The sequence below is a fragment of the Electrophorus electricus genome, chromosome 3, assembly GCF_041902795.1.
Source record: "Electrophorus electricus isolate QZ-2024a chromosome 3, ASM4190279v1, whole genome shotgun sequence".
NCBI classification, from domain to species: Eukaryota; Metazoa; Chordata; class Actinopteri; order Gymnotiformes; family Gymnotidae; genus Electrophorus; species Electrophorus electricus.
The window spans coordinates 21,465,796-21,486,424 of NC_137499.1; the positions used below are offsets into that span (position 1 = coordinate 21,465,796).

The window sequence follows — 20,629 nt, forward strand, 5'->3', positions numbered from 1 at the left end:
ATCCAACCCAGAGTGATGCCAGCTCCGAATATGCCTGTAACTTACATCACTATGGTTAATGACCGCACTACATTACTTTGACCTAAATTATTGGTTTATTTATTTATTTTTTTGCTGTTTGTTACGAATGCTGTGATTAATCATTTATCTAAATCACATCGATTTGGTCAGGGTGCTCTCAGGAATACACCAGGAATGCCTCAGTTGTTACCAAGTTTAAACCAATCCATAAAACATTTAGACTAGCATTTTGAAGTGTTCTTACTGTTCTCTTATTTAAATAAATTACTTTCATTGCCTTTGATCAATTATTTATTTTTTATAGTTATTGTTATTGCCCTGTGTTCTGACATTTCATTGTAATTTATGTACAGCACATCTGTGAACTGTTGTTTTAAATCTACAATGTTATAAATCTACAACATAAGATGTACCTTTGTCAATCCCTTTGATACATTTTTTATTCAAATTTCAGCAATTAGACATAATTCAGGAGCCAACCATTCAGTTTCATGCTTCCATTCCAGGGTCAACTCAAGACAAGAACAGCGTTTTACAGTCTGTTGTTAATCAGAAGAGTTTTATTTAAAAGCATTTGTACAAGTCCTCTAAAACAGCTCCACAACCTCTATGGAGTACTGGCCAGTCTGGTGGGACTGCTTGGAGTTTTTAAGCACTTGTAGACTCCCTTCAATCTTTCCCAGTTCGGAGAACAACTTCACCTATAGGCGGAATTCAAGGCAAGTTGTTAAAGTGATTAAAATATTAAAGATTTTCTGCAGGTGTTAATAAACATTTTGCTGTCAGATTCAAAAGAAAAGTTGCGTACTGGACAAGGCAAGTCCTTCAGTTTCCTTGAAGATGGATCACAAGCCAGGTGACTGTTGGAACACACTACCAATATTCTATATCATCCCTGCATTTTTATGGAAATAAGCGACCTACCTGTGACTTCACAAACTTGTGAAGGCCAGACAGCAAATGTTTCGCCTCAGGAGCCAAAACCAGGACTGTGAAGTGAGCATCCAGCAACAAGCAAACCCACTCCATAATCTACACCAGAAGAGGAGAATGGGATCTGTTCAGTCATCCTTTCTCTCTCTTGTATATGTGCACATATGTACACACGACTGCCATTTTAAGAATGTAAGTATGTCTTGAGGCCAAAGGCCACCAAACCTGAGTCACAGCTGGCATTCGGAGAGCTTGGATTTGAGGGAGGACATCTTGGGAATACTTCAAGTACAGGAACTGCAGATACTGTAGGAAGAGCTGAAGACACAGAGGGGAAATAAACACACCGTGTGACAAGCTAGTTCTTCTGGTGTCGAGGATCAGCATGGACAATTCTGCACTGCGTTTCTCACTAGGTTCAAAGGTTCAAAAGGCTTTACTGTCATTTCAGCTATATACAAGTACACAGCAAAAACGAAACAATGTTCCTCCAGGACCACGGTGCAACACAACACAAAACAAGTGCAACAGACAACACACGACACTGCAAGATGTCAAACAATACAGTGCAAAATGTCATACAATAAATAAATACAGGACAGGACCAATACACAATGAACAGACAGTGCATTTGACAGTGCATTTATTTTGACCAGTACACAGTACTGGGAATATGTAAAGTGGGTTGTGCATAGAAATGCAGTTATGAGTTACTTACTATAACCTGGGTGACAGTGAGATCCTTCAGGTAGGGTAGGAGGAGGCTGTCACTGTAAGCTGTCTGCAGAACCTCATTCCTAGAAAAAAACGGCAGTCAAGGAAAGACCCTGAAGCATTCCGAACACTGCCGTTTATCCAAAACTTTCTTCAGCAGAGATTCCATTTTTCCAATGCTAGTGCGTGCAAACTTGGTGATTTTGCCGGTTACTGGACAATTTTAAGTCTCAACCAACCACATTTTGCCTTCAATTTTAATTTTTTTAACCTCTTTAGATGTCCTGTCTGTTCTTTTAGTTAACTGGAATTTTATGGATATTTATTTTAATTACTTAGTAATGACAATGAAATTAATAGGAAATATGTAGTAATAAGACCGAGGACTGAGAGGGTCTGAGGGCGCAATGGGTTCTTGGAGTGTAAGGGAATTTAAACAAATGTTAAAAATGTAAATAAGTGAATGAGTGAGGGAGGAAACAAACAAACAAACAAACAAACAAACAAACAAATAAACCCTCAAATTCTTTAGACCCAAAAAGCAGAATGAAAATGAGTTAGTTACACAACAGTAAGGATACAGTAGCGCTCCTTTGTGGAGTCCTACAGGGCAGTCCATATATATGGCCGGCAGGTCCTTGCAGGGCTTGGTGCCACGGTCCGACGTGTCCAGAGGCGCCGGAGTGACCTTTGCGTCCGGAGCGGTGGAACCTCCTCCGTCCTCCTCCAGAGGAGCAGGGCAGAAGCCATTGTGCTCACCGCCATCGTCATTCGAGGGCACCGGGCCCTGGGTGAGGGCCTTCATCAAGTGCAGGCTGTCCGGTTCTAGAGCCACACATTCGAGCTCGGCATCGGGAATGCTGTGGAACGGGTCAGAAAATGCATACATTCAGGAAGGAGTAACTGACCATGTTCTCCTGGAGGAGAGAAAATTTTTCTTCCTTCCAGTTCTGGAGGGTGTAGGTGCAGGAATCTGTGAAATTCCCACTAACGTTCCCAATCTCTGCCCCCAGCTGGCCCGGGGCTACGTGACTGGGAATGGGGATCTTCCGACCAGAGCAGAGGAAGACCTTAGTCAGACTCACCCAAGGATGACTTTGAGACATGCGCAGGTGATGGCTTCTGGGATATCGGGAAAGAGCTGCAGGCAGACCTGACAGAGGCGGAAGTCCTTCTTCTCCAAGGCCAGAGTCAGCAGCCCAGGACACACACTGCACACCACCGCACAGATTAGCGCAGACAGACAGACAGGAAGGGCTAGAAGCAGTACAAGCATCTGGTTCTCCCTCCCTCCCTCTCCCTCACCTGTGGCACAGGTAGCGTGTGTCGGCCAGCTGGAGCAGGCTCACACGTGGGTAGAAGCTGGGCTCGGCCCGGCACCGCGCTACCAGTTCACACACCAGTCTGCCCACTGCCAGCTGCTGCTCTGCCTGCTCCGCCCCAATCAGGAACATCTCCACTTTCTGCTCCACCTCCTCCACGGGGCCCTGCTACAGGATGGGAGCATGTTAGCACACCGGTGGCTGAACACACACACGGGCTAGAAGACACACAGCCAGCAGATAGACCGGTCGGAGAAACCCAGCGGAGGAAAATGAGTGCATAGCTAGACCTGGACTACAGGAAACGGGACATGGTTGCTTACTTGGATGGTGCAGGTCAGCTGTTCTATCGTGGTGATCTGGTGCTTTGAACTCAGCTTCTGAAGAGAAAGCAAACAACCAAAGTCAAACACCCAGCACTGGAGACGCAAGTATGGTTGGTGTGTGTGTGTGTGTGTGTGTGTGTGTGTGTGTGTGTGTTCGCTCAGTGTGTACATGTGTAGCACTTATGTGCAGAGCATGTCGTGCATTTGTGCAGCACGCTGTGTGTGCATATTGCGTCTCGCATGTTAGTGCGTAGCGTGTGCGCTCGCCGTACAGTTCTCCGTGTGGTCACGCCGCGGCTCTTCCCTGGCTTGTCTCCGTGGGGAAGGGTGTTCCACGATGGCACCAGAGCTGGACCTTTGCTTTCTGCATTCAAACAACAGCCTCATCAACACCTTCCAGCCTTACACGGAGGAGCATGACAGGTGGGGGCACGCGGGGGGAAAATCACCACAGGAACGGCAGTTACCGTTGGTGCGCGTCTGCTTCAGCTTCCCCAGGGCTGCGGCCAGAGACGACTTCTGACACTCAAAGGGGATCACGGACAGCGTTTTCCCGTGAGTCACGAAGAGTTTCCCGTAGTAGCACCACACCTGCACAGTCAGGGAGGGGCCACACAGTCAGGGGGAAACGTTCATCTTTACCATGACTGGTCTTATATGCGATATTTTCACAACATTTTTCACCTTTTTTTGGCATAGGAAACTGGCCAAATGAAACAGAGATTGAGATTCAAGACCCTCAGGATGTTGGATTAACCTATAATCCACTCATAAAACAGTATTCTGACAGTAGAGGTGAGGTGATGTCAAAAAGGTGAGTGTGTGAGTGTGTGTATACACAGTACATGGCGTATCTGACCTGGCCGTATATCTTGCCAGCTAGCTCTCTGCTTGCCTGCAAGGTCTGGAAATGAGTGTTCCACAGACACAGGTAATCTACAAGAAACGGGAAACCACACAGTCACACACAAGCACTGAACCTCTCCCGCGTGTCCTTTACAGAACACACACACACAGGGCGCGAGGTCACCATACACACGTCACAGTGTGTTTCTGATTTCTAGACAAACACAGCTTTGTTTTTTTGCCCCTCATCATCTTTTCAGTGAAGTGCAAATTGGAATAAACCTCCCAAAGAGCCCTGCAAGAGAAACATTCATTTGCACGTCCTCCTGCCGTTGACTCGGACACACCACATGCATCTGGAGACAGTCCGACACGTCTGGAGACATGAGCTACGCGGAGAGAGGAGAAGGTTGGGGTATTGGCGTTTTTTCTCGCTCCAGTACCGGGACGAAACCACACCGTATGTTTCACAAGCCGGAGTTCTCCAGGTACACTCTCCAGCTATCTAATTAAAATTCCTAACGAGTAAACATGTGTGGCGAGAATCTCACTACCGCGAATGACCATGTTTCAAACATAACCGTTCTCTGTACACTGGTGCCCCGTCCTGTATGAGCCACAGTGGGATAAAACAGAGCGATTCTGCAATGCTCCGAGGTGGGTGCGGAATTTTCCTCCGCTCTGCAGACGGCAGCGGACCGGGAGATGAAAGGCAGATGGAGGGGCAGTACCTTTGCCGGTTCCAGCCGAGGGGTGCGAGACCCCCACCACGGCCACGTGGGCCTCATCCAAGGGCAGGGCGGAAGCCGAGCGCAGCTCTCCCTCACCGATGGGAAGCTGCAGGAGCAGGGAGCGCGGCAGGGCCTGCACCTCCTCGGCTGCCGCGGGAGCAGGGTGCCGGGCTGGGAGAACGCTCTCGTACACGCTGCCGTTAGGGACTGGGGGGGGGAAAGACAAAAAATCAGAAGTGATCAGACAATCGTTTTTAGTACTCAGCTTAGCTTAGGTAGGGCGTCCAGCTATCAGCCGGAAGGTTGTGGGTTCGACCCCCTGGCCAAGGCCTTTGAGCAAGGCCCTTAACCCTCACAGCTCCAGGGGCGACATGCGATGGCTGAACCCGGACTCTGAGTCCGGCTTGTGGAACGAAGCATTTCACTGCACTCCACGTGTGTATATGACAAATAAAGGCATTCTGTCTTCTAAAAAAAGGGCGTTAATGTTCACCACAACAGGATGCGTAGTTTATATGGGGATGCTTCGTAATCAGCACCACCCCCGGAACGAAAATAACTAACAGGACTGAGCGAAGAATAACGGTCACATCCTTAACGGACGGACAGTGTGGTAGAAATTAAGCGACAGATGGATGGATGGATGGATGCCTAGCTGCATGTTTAGACAGATGAACAGTTGCTTACACCAGTAGAGCAGGTGGATATGTTCTTCTCTGAAGGTGGCAGCGTAGCTGAGTGGTGCTGAGAGATGGGGCCCCGCCTCCAGCTGGTGCTTCACTAGCGTGTTGGGACTGAACCTCTGTACATACAGGAAGTGCTTGCCTCTCTGAAACACAGGGAAAACACGCCACGCTAATCCTAGAATTATCCATTAAAGGAAGCACGAACCATAAAGACTTTTAACGAGCTGTTAATTCCTTCATTCTGGCTTAAGTGACTCGGCCAGCCATAAGTCACTGTTATCCAAATTAGCGTTACAGCCAAACTCGTCCTTTGAAATGGAGCAGGTAGGCGTGACTATTGTCTACACCTGGGAAAACCCGCGTGAGAGTGACTTTTGGTCAGGTGTTGCAAAGGTAGTGCGCTCTGCCTGCTGTACCTGTTCTGAGCTAAACAGGACAAGCAGCTGTTGCTCCGTCCGAACCATCGTGCTCCATCTGGCAAGAGATTTTTGTTAAATCAAACAGCAGCTTTTGTTACGGGCCCTCCAGTATGCTGTGTCAAAGGTTTCACAGTTTATATGATACCTGACCAAATGCATTATAAGAATACTTATAGATAGCGCACCAACTTAAAACATTTATTATGCAACAGTTCAAAAGATTCTGTCGTTTATAGCAAGAGCCCACAGCGAAACCAACAAAGTAAATAAAGCGTGTATGTTTCAAAGACAGTTAGACCTTTAGACCAGATATTTTAAAAATCTGTCCTGGGGTCAGAGCCTGCACCATCATCTCTCACCTGATCACCTCGTCTTCCAACAGGACCTCCTCTATCGGTTGCTGTGGAGCGGTGAGGAGCGAGTCAAGGTATCTGACACCCCCACGCCGAAACAGAACCACCGGCTCGTAGTCCGGAACCGAGTGCACCCTGTATATCTCGGCAGACACCTAGCGTGCAGATGGCAGAGGTTCAACGTCGGTTTAACACAACAACTTTTTCTGTAACAACATGAACAATCAGCTATCCAAGCAGATTTAGTATAAAGCCCGGCTTTAATAAACTGAGAATCTAGTCACATTAAAAAAATGACAAAGCAGCGAGTTTACTGTTCTCAAGCACTTACTGTTGCTTTGAAGGCTTGATCAATATTGACATCTTCAGTTTTCCAAACCCTGATGACCTGAACGAGAAGTGCGCAATGAAAACGTACATAGCCAACTGTACACTAGCGTACGATATTCGGATAGGAACCTTCTTATTGTCGCCTTACGTTGTCATTTGTAACGGCTACGTATTCCTTTGTCTGCGAGTTGTAGACAGCTGGGCAGGATATGAACTGGCCTTGTTTCACCGTCCAGCTACCCAGCGGCTTCTGATCGGAAACCTGCAACCAACGATCAGCGACGCTTAGGACGTATTCGTACCGACGTACCGGACAATGCAGGAGGCCGTTAAAATGCGTTTCCCCAACGCTGCTAGTTCAGCCCCTAACGACGAATAGCGAACAACACAGCCGTTTAACGCGATTTGGTAAACGCCTGAGCTTATGCTGGTGGCATTTAGGCAACAATCCTCGCAGAATGCAGCCAGAGACAGTTAGCGAGATGGCGGTACACACACATCAGGCACCCAGCGGGGATACCCCGCTTGTGTTTACACGCGAAGGCACCTAGCAGCTGGCCACCAGTGCGTAAAAATGGAGGTTTAATCAACCGTGGGACATTTGTTCAAACCGCTTTACCTTATAAACGGTGACGGATCTTGTAGAGTCAGTAACGAGAACACGATCGTCGTCCCGATCCAGTTCAATACCCTGAATTCCCGACTCGGGTGGGTTCTGCGTGGGTACGAGACCGCACAGCGTGTATCCCTCGTACAGCGCTGCCATGTTTCGTCCAACTACTAGAAAGTGGTTATATCGCGAGATTACACAAGCCAATCCGCGAATACGTTCCTACATTTCTGAGCCCTTGATGGGCGCTGCACAACACTGCCCCGTTGCGGTTTGGAGTATATTGAATATGTTCTATATTGAATATAGTATATGTTGAACACACACACACACACACACACACACACACACACACACACACACACACACACACACACACACACACACACACACATATATATATATATATATATATATATATATATATATATATATATATATATATATATATATATATATATATATATATATATCCGTCAAGTGTTCACAAAACAATAACTATGACACAATTGCAAATAATATAGGTTAAGAATAATTTGATTAGAATATACATAAATGTATTTATTACTTTATCTTCTTTCGGAAAAAAAGGCTTCGCTCACTCGGGGCCTGTGGGATCTAGCTCGTTGAGTAGATTGCGAACTGGTACCCTTTTCTTTTTTTTTTAGTAGTCAGTCTTGTACATTTCGGTTTTCCTCTCTCAGATGAGGAACTGGTCAGACTGTCCACTGGCCAGACTTGGAGAAGAAGCGTCTGTCAGGGTTCCAGTTGACGGAGAATATTAGAAGATTTACCGACACCAGATCATTTTAAATCTACACTAAAACGGTCTTATTTGACCAGACTTTCCGCTCAGTTTAAGCTCTGTTATCTTAGCTCCTGTATTTCCAGTGCTACAATACTTTTATTTCTTTGAATTCATAATTCAGTATATCTTTATGTTCGTCTTTTATCTCAACACGTTACAGAAATGTATTCTGTTTAGATCAGTTATTTTATTAATCTATATAGCAAATCTTAGATATGGCAGGATATATATATATATATATATATATATATATATATATATATATATATATATATATATATATATATATATATATATATATATATATATATATATATATGTATGAAATGCGCTATACACCCGGTCTTACTGTTAAAGTGCTTGTGTTCTTCCTGTTTTCTACTGTCATTTAAACAATATTTAAACACATTCAACACGTTGGAGGTTTGTTTTTTTTATAGCGATAACGACAGGATGTATAAAAATATCTGATCATTTATCTTACTGCTGAATAAATCGCATGTATTTCATCACTTTACTTCCGAGTTTGAATTGTATTTTTTTTACATTTAATTATGTAACTGACGAGTTGAACGGAAATGAGACGTTCAGGAAACTCAGCTTGCAAAGTTTGCACCGAATTTGTCTGACAAGTGTTCACAAAACACTGACACAGTTACACATAGGCTAAGAATCATTTTTATTATAGTAGACGTATGCATTCGTACATTATGCAGAAGTTTACATCTTAGCAGTTTGTCACGCATCCATATAGAGTAACTATGTTTAAGTCTGACGAAGATCACACTAGGTTTGGAGGCTAATGTGCATTTTACTAAAAAAAAAAAGAAGTCTTATTTACGTAATGCCCAATATCTCTGCTTACACACACAGAATTAATCTTATTTTCGCCACAGCACGGGTATTTCTGTACAGAATTAGACTACATGCTTTTAAATCTAAACTGTAAACTTAGTTTGACTAGCCTTTCGGCTCCGTTTAAACACTTCCCTTAGCACCCGTATTCTCTGCTGCTTTATATAATTGACAGTTGATGTAATGCCCTATATCTGCGGCTACACACACAGAATTGATCTTAGTTTCGTCACAGCACGGGTATTTTTTGTCTTGTACAGAATAAGCCTCTTTATGGTTAAGGATCATTTCAAACTCGTACTCGATGCAGTTTGCGTTTGACTGACTGTCGCTCATGTCCCATCCCGCCGGTTTCTTGACTCCATCTTCGCATACAAAGGGTCTTCCGAAAAGTTTCCCCATTTTCTCGTGGAGTTCTATCCACACAAAGTCGTAGTGAAGGTCTTCCGTGCCGAGGAAGTGCGAGACTTCGTGTATGAGGGTACCAGGCTTGGAGTCCTTAGAAAGGTGATCACCCGCACCCCAGAAATAGTGGCACAAGTACACCTTGCAGCTCTGGTCATGTTGGTAAACATAGGCAAAAACGTTGCTATGTTCAGGATTCGTGTCCTCTAAAAACGTAACTTTCTTCATTTTCTCGATCATGTTTTCCAGGAGTTCCTGCGTGAGCATCGAGCTGTACTTGTAAGGATCCGGATCAACGTTGCACGACCTCAAGTAATCGACAGGCGTGCCGTACAGTTTCTTGTCCAAAGCGTCCTGCAGAATTTCGCTCCGTCGGCTACTTTTTGGTTCGGATGGCTAAGATTCCTAAGGTGATTCCCGGTCCCACCTTTGAACTTTTTGCACAGATTCTCACCTTTAACTTTGGCAAGGGCAAGCTCCATGTTCTCGGTTCAGGCACTTCTGTCTGAAGCAGGAAATCGTTTTCGTCACACGCGATATAACCAAGTACGCCCTCGCGCTGAGCCATACTACGCCCACCCTCGGAAACATGGCTAAGAGCTAATGGATTGAAGATAAAGATAAAAACCAGGAGCTACATTCATAAAGGGTCCAGCCTGAGTCCCTTTATGAATGTCAAAGTACTGGCTCACTTTCTGCAATGTACAAGACATCTAAAAAATAGAGGATTTCATAGCCTGTTAGACAGATGATAGCCCAGAGGCAAGATATGGACTTTTATCTAAAGGGTTTGAGGTAATAAAGAGTGTTTTAAACATTAAATTAGAAATGTTAATAACATAAAACATAAAGGATCATAGACATTTTGTACCCTTATAAAATGATTTGTGCACAGAGTAGAGGCCTCTGCACGCTTCTGCAAAGGATTCTGCAGACCTGTGTAAGCACATCCTCTCTCCACCAGGTGCAGGATGGTACAGAAAAAACAACTCTACCTTGCAGATGTAGGGTGAAGTCATTTTTTTTTTCAAAAAGAAGTCCTTTGGACTATAATTGTTCCAAGCTCCAACAGATATAAGTATTAAATATCAATTTGCATATATTGTATAATGTATGGTTTGTTGTAACAAAGGCTGAAGGCAGCCACCCTACCCAGGAATGACAGGAAGTAAACATGAGCTCTGACCCCTGGTCCAAGAGCCATCTCCCAGGTATAGCACCCATTTAACCTTCCTTAGTGACAGTCTATTATTATGAAGGCTGTTAGGTTGGTGGGGTAGTTGTTGTTGAAGGGTATTGGGCTGATGGAGATAGTTTTGGTTGAGGGGTATTTGACTGTGGGGTTGTTGTCTTTAAGGGTTATTTGCCTGATAGGGGTAGATGTCATTGAAGGTCACTTGGCTGTTCATGGGTTTTTTGGTTGTGACCTAACTGTGGGGTAGTTGTGGTTCATGGCTATTAGTCTGATGAGCCCGTTGTCTGTGAGTAATTGACTATGTGGTGTCTCATTAAAGTCATTAGATAGACAGTCTTGGACTTTTTCTACTAGTTTGTTGTTTGTTCCTTGGCTCTCTTGATTCTATTTATTCTTCTCGTTTTTCTCTATCCCCTTTCACTCAATCATTCATTTTTCCTTCTGCAACTCTTTTCGGTCTGTCTCTATTCTCAGCGTTGTCCTGTGTTAGAAATGCCTCTTTTAAGTCTGTTTTGCGCTGGTTCTCCCTCTATGTTTCCACTGGCACTCTCCACGTCTCTGCCTGTGCTCCGACAGTGACAGGCTTTGCCCACGCTGCACTGAAACACACAAGCGCTGTAGTCCATCTTACAAATGTGCACGATGCAACAAAAATGGAGAAGAACAGAGCTCAGTCTAGATGTGTTTAGGATTGAGTATCTTTTATTATTATAGCCTATACTACTCTAGAGGGCAGATAGTCTGTGTTGCTTCAGCCTTCACGTCTATGTACCCTCAAGGCTAACCACACCCATAATCCCAAACCCTTACTCCAACCTAAACCTTCCCCTAACCGTGCTGGAGTTAATAACTAGCTACCTACAAAGGCAACATATGCCGTCATGCTGCATTTACTATGTATACATTATTAGAAATAGTGAACCTTTATTACTATATTATAATTAAACAAACCACATTGCCTGTTAATTCTGTCACATAACTGTCAACACCATCAGACAGAAAATCTGACAGAGCTGACATCTAAGGGTTTTGATAAATTTGGCATTATTTTCCCAAATCAAATGGAGTTTATGTAGTTGCCATTTTGTATTGATGCTAGCTGCTAACAGAACCTATTTCATAAGAATAGTTATATAAAAATGTCAAATAGTTTCCTCAGAAATCCAAAGACAGCATTGACATATCTCCTGTGTCACAACCACAATATTAACATTTAGATTTAAAATATTCCAAAACTATATAACATAGTAGAGTCTGTGTGACAGAGGTATGTTCTGCAGAGGTGAAATGTGGCGATCCTTCAGACTTACGGCTGCTCTGGATATTATAAGTGTAATTGTACTACATCTTAATGAATATCTGATGGTGTTGACAAAATGTGGGGACACAACTCTAAAACCTTATAAAAACATGTCACTGGAAAGCAAGCTCGCTTATATGAGACATTATGATTTGTTGCTTTTTATGAAAAAGTCTAATTTAAAATCATTTTAAAACACAAATTACTTATGCCTGTTCAACCCTTCTCTGTGGACACAATTTTAGTAGCGATAAGTCATAAGGTGTCACAAATTTGATTTAACTATGGCTAAGTTCAATAAAGGAGGACAATTGTGTTAAAAGCATTCTATTATTTATCCTTCATAACATTTACAATTAAAAATGTGCTAATGATTAAACTTGATAGCAGTTGCAATTGCTGGACAGGTTTTGACCTATGTCTCAAGAATCAGTGACAAGTTTATCCTTGGTTTGTAAGACAAACTTATGTAAATCACAGTCACTCCTGCTCCCACCCCAAAATGACATAGGTAATGCAAGATGTGTTAGTAAGCAAGTACGTTTTATTTGCTACGAGATTTAAGAAAAGAGTAAAACAATAATCCCAACAAATATGAATAAAATATATCCAAGGGCAGTAAAATGCAGAGTACAGGAACCCAGAGAGGTCGTTCGTCAGTCAAAACAAACAAAAACCAAACAAGAAAAAACCAAAACAAAGAATTTATGGCACTTTGTACTGGCCAAGGACACTATATCAGGATGACATCACCAGCCATGGCTGAAGTGACACAGAACGTTTGGCCCTGTTACTCAGGGCTTAGCTGTAGAAGATAACTGAAGAAATTTCTCTCAAACTCAGCTTGCAAATCGAAGACCGTTACTGCAGAGCTTTGATGTTTTCCATGAATGTCCAGAGAAATGGAACTAACAGCATTCCAACTGACTAAGTTGAACTGCCTAAGAATGATTGAACTCCAATTCTGGTGTGGTAGGCACGGAAATGCACTTCATTGGGCTTCTGTTCTTATGGCTGTAAGCTCAGATGTGCCAGGTTTATGAGATTCTGACTAGAAAGGTTAGTTTTTCTGTGTTGTTTGTACTGGTTTGAAACTGTCTGGTTTTCACTTCTCCATACTACAAACATGGCTTAAAATCGCACGCTCTTTATTAGTACCTACCATAGCACGTGAAGCTCCCCAAACGAGGCCACTGTGTGGTTGTGGAGATAACGGGACAAATACAAAACAGCATGCAACATTGTTGCATATAGCAAGTGAAAACACAACTTGATATTTTGGCAAACGAGAACTGTGCTGTGTCAGATACAGTAGAGAGAATTTAGTGTCATCAGACTCTGCTTAAGGTACTTGAATTGCTCCAGTCGCTTACTGTTTCCAAAAAAACCTTCAATGGTGCTGAAGCCTTTGAATTTCACATCTATAGCAGAGCTAAATTTGATTACTGATGCTGTAGCACTGGACTTTGAGGTCCTGCAGAAGTGAAACTGAATCATCCCAATGTTACCGATATAGAACAGGCCACAGAGGGAAGTATGGAAGTACAAAGTCAATAAAGCAGCTTAAACCCAACAACTTCAAGCAGTACCAATTACAAACACAAAACCTGCATCACTGCATTACGACACAGAAGCGAGTCTCATCTCTGTTTAAGGCTTCCCTTTATAGAAACAGAAAACACAAACGGAAAAAAGGAAAAAAGTCTGCGCTCATTTTCATCAAGCTTTGTGTGCATGAATGCATAACAGCACTTGCAATTCATTAGACAAAAATCATATACATTTTCACAACTCTTCACAGGAGCTCTACTCCAAACAATTAGACTTAAAAACCCATGTGGCGAAGCTAAAAAAAAAAATCCTAAAACACTAACTGTACAAGAAAAAAAACAACAACTAAAAAAGGCAAAGCCCTGCAGGTATTTAAAAAGCGTTACTCAGACAGAAGCACAGAAGCATGCCAGTGGTGCTTGCAGGAAATGTGACACTGTTACCATGGTGATGAGATCCATGTACAGTGCCTGGGATTGTAGATTACATGCATGTATGCTCATGCCGGACTTCAATGCACAAGCGGCTGGATTTTTCTGTATTTGTGTACAAGACCATTGGATTCAATCGTATGTGAACAGGTAAACGTTTTAAAAACTTAAAGTCCCAAAGAATCAGTTGCTGTAAGCTTTGCTCAGGCTGGGTCTACAATGGGAGAAGTTACACGCTCACTCAGATGTCATGGGAACAGTTTGTTCTGTTAAACACAGAGCCAACGACGCCAATTTCAGGGGAGTTTGATCAGAACTTCAAGAGCGAATGGACGTGTGACTTTTTTGCCCTTTTACTGGATTTTTCTGATTTTTTTATGTGAGATACTGACAAAAGCTACTGGCATGTGTAGCTCTGTAGACTTAATTAAAAAAAGGAAAATAAATGTGATACAACTTTTATACAACTGATAGAACCCTGCATCAGATATTTGGGCTGTGAAGTCCTGGTGTCTTACTCAAGTACTTATAGCCACACAAGTAGCAGCATGGCTGTTTTTTGTTTGTTTGCTTTTTGTGTGTATGTGTGTGTGTGTGTGTGTGTGTGTGTGTGTGTGTGTGTGTGTGAAAAATGGCTCTGGCCTCAAGTTACAATGTCATTCAAGTTACAATGCTTCAGATGATTTCAAATACAACAGTCATAAAATACTCAAGAAGAAATACTAAATCCATTTACCAGTCATTTAATGAAAGGAAAATAAGAAAGCGTGACTTGGATACCTAACAGAAACTTAATGGACATGAATTTCTTTAATTATTCTTCACTGACTAAGAGATTTTGGTATACACACATATGTAGATTGTTTCTGTACACTTGCATGCGGAGGCACTGTTGGAGCCGCTGTTAAGCTCAGCTGCACTTTAACGTGCTTTCATGTACACAAGTCAGCGGAACAGAACTTGCATCTGTTGTTAATCCCTGCTTCTAAATGCTTGCCCACAGTGCACCTTTAACACATCCCATCTAAATTCCTTTTTAAGGGAAGAAGCAGTCAGTTCAGAAGGAGTTTTGCAAGAAATCTGGGCTGTCCTCAGGCCACGTGGTCTGCCGCCCTGACCTTTTCTCCAATTAATGACGTGCCCAAAACCGCCTAGATGACGTACCGATTTTGGAACAGGTGTTTTTAACGGGACGTCTGCTGTCTTTTGGAACGCTGGAAGTGTTAGGCCTCCCGGGACATGAGCTCATAAGGCTGGTTTGAATTCACTCATACGAGCAGACGCCCAGCAGCACAGATGCTCACCCCTCCCTGGATGTCTCGTCCTGCTCACCTCCAGGGACCCGAACATGGGCCTCTCTCAGATGGAGGAGCCAACAAAAGGTTAAAATTCTCATAGTGAAATTCCAGGAAACCTGACCGGACTGTAACATAATAACCTGAAGTACAGCCTGTCATACTGCCCACAACCTTCTCTCACCCCTCATGCTCTGAATACAGGTCTAGACTACAGGTCCTAGGACTACAGGTCTAGACTAAAGGTCCTAGGACTACAGGTCTAGACTACAGGTCTAGACTACAGGTCCTAGGACTACAGGTCTAGACGAAAGGTCCTAGGACTACAGGCTCTGTGACTCCTGGATCTACGACTACAGGATTTAGTACTACAGGTTCTTGAAGCTCTGTGTGAGGGTTACATTTGTGAAACTGATGGTCCAACCACGGGTTGTGCTGCCCCCTACAGGCTGAAGCAGCCTATTGCTTTCACACTTTTACAAAGTGTTGCAGCGCTAGCCAAAGGCCTAAAAGGTACAAAGGAAAAAAAAATAATTTAAAATTAAAAAACAAACTATATATATATTGTTTGTTTTTTAATTTTTTTTTTTTTTTTTTACACACACACACACACACACAGATATTATATGTATATACACACACACACACACACACACACACACACACACACACATATATACTGTGGCACCGATGGCGCCAAAACACAAATCACCCGATGTAGACAGAACTCAGGGGACTTGAGTCAGTAACAAGCGAAATGAAGAGTCTGTTATGATAGAATCTGGCGTGCGACCTAGACGTGTAGCCCTGGAACCTTTGGGTTGCTGTAGAATTGTGAAAAAGTGTGCAAGAGCAGTGTTCACTCCCTGCTGTGGGTTTGGAAAGGCTGACATCTACAAAGACCTGAGACGCCTTTCGGCTGGTCTTATTCTTCACACGTGCTTTGCGGGGGTGGGGGTGTGCTGGGGGGGGTGGAGGAGAGCAAGAAAGAGCTTCTGAGAAAATCATTTTTGAATTATAATGGATCATTGCCTTATTTATCCGACGACCTGTCACGAGGTGGCAATTTTCAAAACGGCATATCGCTCACAACTCGTAGCTCTGCTTGGGAATACTTGCTTTATAGGCGCTACAGCAACTCTAGTAGGCCACGTGTGGATAGTCACCTAATCTTCTGAAATGACTTAATGATAAAATAATGACAAATTTACCCATTGTGATTAGCCTTTTTGTTTGATTGTAAGTCATAAAAGAGGGAAAAAAACCAAAACTTCACATTAAGTGAATGCAGCAGCCTAACACCGCTGATGCACATGAGCATGAAAAAATATAAACTGTTGAGTCAGTGGCTACCTTAAAGGCAGGAAGCCCAGTTACACGGTCAGAGGTCAAGCTTGCCAGGCAGTGACGTCTGGAAACTGGAGTTTTTTAGGAATACCATTTAGAACACTGACAAGTGGAACTGTGTTTAGATGATCCTGATTTGAAGGACAAAGTCCAAAAGGAGGCGGGCCTCCTCCCAATCACTCCAGCTGATTGGACTCGGGGCTGAGGGAGGAGCGGTTAGGGGCTGGCTCAGAGGTGGCCTCAGGCCCTGATCGGGCAGTCTCGCGCAGAGTGAGTGTTTCGGGGGCGGATTTCTTGCGAGGTCGGTCTTTGGGGACGGAGAGGAATTCCGGGGCATCGGTGTAGAGTGGGGTGGGTGGGGCACTGGCAGGACCATTGGGAGCCAGAGACGAGAGCGTCTCACCAATAGAAATGGACGGAGGGAAGATTCCGATCTTCTGATTGGTAGCCTCCTGGATGGTACGCTCATATTCTCTCACCTCATCCATCGTCATGTCTTTAAGGACAGAGAGGAATATAAACTCAGTCATTGAAAAGGAGAGCATTTGTCTTCCCATGAGATTACTGCTGAACTTTATTACCATAAAAATAACCACACCGTGCATGTGTAGGAACACACGAGTATAACAGGAGGGATGGCAAAGCCACACTTGTCAAGTACTAACATTTAAAACAACGTTTAGAACATTTAGAACACAAGTTATAGTTTAAAAAAGGTTGTTACAGTCTGAGCATGCCTCAGGTATCATCTGAGTGTTGGATATGGACTTGGTGTTCAGAATATTGGGGCAGTTTAAAAAATATCGAAATATCGAAGTCTGTAAGAGTGAGCCGTGTTATCTGGAGGGGAGATCAGAGGTGATTTAGGGGGATCCTGGATAAATGGAACTTGTCAGTCACGGCCTTGTGGGAGTGGGGGCGGAGCTCACAGGGATAGTGTGTGTGTGTGTGTAGTATTATATATATATATATATATATATATACATACATACACACACACACACACACACACACACACACACACACACACACACATAACAAAATCAACACATACACTGACTTTGTCAAGGGTCCCTAAGCCACCCAGTGATGGAGGTGCACTTGTGGTATGTTCTTGCTGGTCATTGCAAACTTTAATGTTGGTTTGCTCATGCATTCGCCTCTCGTACTCCCGAACGTCCTCCAAAGACATATCTGCAAAAGGGGGGCGGGGGTGGGGGGAGTGGTTTAGGGGGCAAAAACCACGCGCGTCTTCCGTTACTGACACAGAGGGTGGGCCAGGAAGGCTTCGGGGGTTAGGCGCAGAGCTTCGGTGTGAAAGGTCGTCAGAGGAGCGTGAGCTGACGGTGGCCGAGACTGACGTGACAAGAGGTGTTAGATCCAGTGTTCCAAACATGGAGGTGGGGCGGGGTGGGGGGCATCAGCGAGGAAGCTGGCTGGGAGGTTAGTTGAGCAGGATCGGAGCAGGATCGGAGCAGGATCGGAGCAGGATCGGAATAGCAAGCAGAGAGTGCAGGAAACGATGGCAGTTTAGGATAAGGGACACCAGACCTTAGTGTGGGTGATGTTTACTCTCAGCCCTTAGCAAACAGGAAGTTTAGTAGCAGACAAATCAAAAAGGACATTTCTCCGCCCCCCACAAACCAAACAGATAGAGGATCGTCCATCATGCAGCCAAAGAGATGTAGGCATCAAAAGATCAGATCAGAGGAGAAAAGATAGACATTATACATCAGGTATTTTGGTTCAGAATCAGGCACTTTCATTGCACTTACCTGCTCTACATAAACAGGCTCTGATAGGCTGTGTCAAACGGATCTAAGACAACCTAAGACTCCCTCAATCTGTTCATTACAAAAAGATTCTAGTTGATGCCAGTTTTATAGCCATGTCTGATCTGAGAAGACCGACAATCAATTTGCATGCCATTTTGCTATAAGAAGCCACTCTGACAGCAGAGACTACAGCGTACACACACACACACACACACACACACACACACACACAGAGGAGCAGAGGAATTACTGCAAACATCTAGAATCTAGATCAGGTGTTTAGTTAGATCACCAGCATCCACAGACATGGTGTGATAAGATACAGGAGTCAACAGCGCGATTGAGCCGTGGAGCCCTGACTCAGACGTACCGATCCACTCGTCCACCCAGGCGAAGGCCTGTCTGTGACCCAGCAGGAGTATATCCCTCACCACCTACAGCCAGAGAGAGGGAGAAAGTAGAAAGGAAAAGAACAGAGAAAAAGAGAGTTGTTTTATACGTGTGTTTAATATGAGCATGCTGGTTACTCAACCCGAGTAAGAGGTAGTGGTGCGTACCTTGTGCACAAACTGCTCGACGCGTGTCTGAAGGCCCCACACCTCGAACTTGACGGTAACGAGCTTGTAGGAGCACATGATGGGCTCCTGTGTGTCTCGCCAGCCCTCCTGGAGCATACCGCGAGACGTCTTCTCCGACCTGAAGTAGCGGAGATCCTGCACGCGCGCACACACAGCGTTATGATTGGTTCTTGAGGGTCAGTTTCCGTAGCAAATGCAGCCCTGATGGTTCTTGCGGCTTGTGTCCTTGCCAGAGTAAAACGGACTGTGCGTGTAAAATGCAGTGCGTGTGTAAAATGCAGCGCGTGTGCAAAATGCAGTGTGTGTGTAAAATGCAGTGCGTGTGTGTGTATTCCAGCAGTCCAGTTGTGAACGAACAGTGACATAGACAAACATGTTGGCTTTCCAGTGACATTATTCCTCAAGTACCATCTGCAGAGATTAGAGATTAGCAGAGATTATCTTCAAACTACTGGATCCAGGTCATCAAGGGCACTGAGGCGATCACTAGAGTGAGATGTTCTAGATTAGGATTAAAAATAAAATGCTGGGCAGTAGATCTCCAGGAACAGGGATAAAATACACACACACACACACACATTAAGGATCAGTAACCAGTAATCACTAAGTGGCTTTTGCTGTGAAATGTCTCTCTATGAAAGCCCCTCTGAGTTGGTTTCCCTCACCTCTGACTCCTTATAGTAGCGCTCAGGAATCTCATCGTAGGCGATGTCTATGAAACACACTTCTCTCTCCTGGTCCTTCAGTTCACTATCAAAGATCTGCACACACGCACACACACACACACACACACACACACACACACACACACACACACACACACACACACACACACAGTTCAGAGAAGGGTAGAACCAGGCTCAGCAGAGTAACCATACAATACTTTAATGTAAGAGAATAAAACAGAACAGAGCAGAACAGAACTAGACCACCAGTGCAGTTTTAGGAATTCAGAACTTTAATTACATCGACTGAGAGGTATCTATGTATGTAATTCGAGCAAAATGCCTCGGGTGTCATCCATTTAAAAAGAACCACTCTCTATTTAGACCAGTCTACCATCAGCCGACTTGCAGTTTACTTCCTCAGTGGTCCACTAGAGGGCAATGTAGGTTAACGATTCACACAGTCCATACACTGACTATTAACTGTAACCCCCGCTGATCAGGGGGGATGCTTAAGACCCACGAATGCTTTAGCTTTTAAAGGGTCATTTTTCTTTGTAGATGTATGTGTGGTCCTAATCTTCTAACTATTATTCTAAAATACAATTATCATTCATTCTTGATGGCACTGGGACATCATAATTAATAGTATTTCAAAGTTTTAAACACACAGGACAAGAGAGGGTAAAACAGACATGGACAGATAATAAATAAATGTAAAGTTTATAGGTACATTGAGATGAGCATTGATGTACTGTGGTTGGCGTCAGGAGGGCTAGAGATTAGAGCATGTCTCAGCGGGGCATTGTGCTCACTGTGCGAGCTGGTGTTATCACACTTTGCTTCGGGGGAGGAATGACGACACACACACACACACACACACACACACGCGCGCGCGCGCGTTCAAGGAGGGAGGGAAAGAGAGGGAGAAAAGGAGAGTGCTAGTGTGGTTCAACAGGTTCATATTAACTCAAACAGACCTGATTCAGCTGTTTCTGTTCATCATTAATGAAGCCCAAGCTGAGATCCTGGGAGCCAACCTCGCTTCTGACCCTGCCCCCCATGCACAGACTCCTGTGTCCGGGACTGTGCAGAAAACCCACACGGCTGCATATTTTCTGTATCCAATTCTA

General features: G+C 44.1%; 2 protein-coding genes across 3 annotated transcripts in view; both read right to left on the bottom strand.

Annotated features, from left to right (window-relative positions):
* Positions 1-561: 561 nt before the first annotated feature.
* On the bottom strand, positions 562-7,471 carry nol11 (nucleolar protein 11). Of its 2 annotated transcripts, none has more exons than XM_027019535.3 (18): positions 7,301-7,471; positions 6,830-6,943; positions 6,683-6,739; positions 6,358-6,506; positions 5,996-6,053; positions 5,581-5,722; positions 4,894-5,100; positions 4,176-4,252; positions 3,784-3,907; positions 3,589-3,680; positions 3,314-3,370; positions 2,974-3,155; positions 2,754-2,879; positions 2,250-2,528; positions 1,673-1,751; positions 1,180-1,272; positions 946-1,053; positions 562-722 (listed from the first exon to the last, which is right to left on the bottom strand). In XM_027019535.3, the coding sequence occupies exons 1-18, from the start codon at positions 7,445-7,447 to the stop codon at positions 609-611; spliced, it is 2,205 nt and encodes a 734-aa protein (XP_026875336.2). In that variant the 5' UTR covers positions 7,448-7,471; the 3' UTR covers positions 562-608. The 2 variants fall into 2 exon arrangements, with proteins under 2 accessions (XP_026875336.2, XP_026875335.2); XM_027019534.3 differs by having other exon boundaries at positions 2,974-3,158.
* A 4,907-nt stretch (positions 7,472-12,378) lies between these two features.
* Positions 12,379-20,629, bottom strand: part of LOC113583261 (cytoplasmic phosphatidylinositol transfer protein 1) — a 50,377-nt gene continuing 42,126 nt past the window's right edge. The window contains exons 6-9 of the mRNA XM_027019496.3: positions 19,497-19,592; positions 18,811-18,966; positions 18,624-18,687; positions 12,379-16,974 (exon numbers count right to left, since the gene is read on the bottom strand). Of these exons, the coding sequence (XP_026875297.1) occupies positions 16,655-16,974; positions 18,624-18,687; positions 18,811-18,966; positions 19,497-19,592 (636 nt within the window). The 3' untranslated portion in view covers positions 12,379-16,654. The remainder of the gene's footprint in view (positions 16,975-18,623; positions 18,688-18,810; positions 18,967-19,496; positions 19,593-20,629) is intronic.

Bases quoted from the DNA above. Each gene is read 5' to 3' on its own strand.
- nol11 (XM_027019534.3), bottom strand. From the start codon at position 7,447: ATGGCAGCGCTGTACGAGGGATACACGCTGTGCGGTCTCGTACCCACG. The intron at 6,740-6,829 runs GTAAGGCGACAA...CTTCTCGTTCAG, and splicing joins TAGCCGTTACAAATGACAAC to GTCATCAGGGTTTGGAAAAC. The intron at 2,529-2,753 runs GTGAGTCTGACT...CCCGTTCCACAG, and splicing joins TGTCTCAAAGTCATCCTTGG to CATTCCCGATGCCGAGCTCG.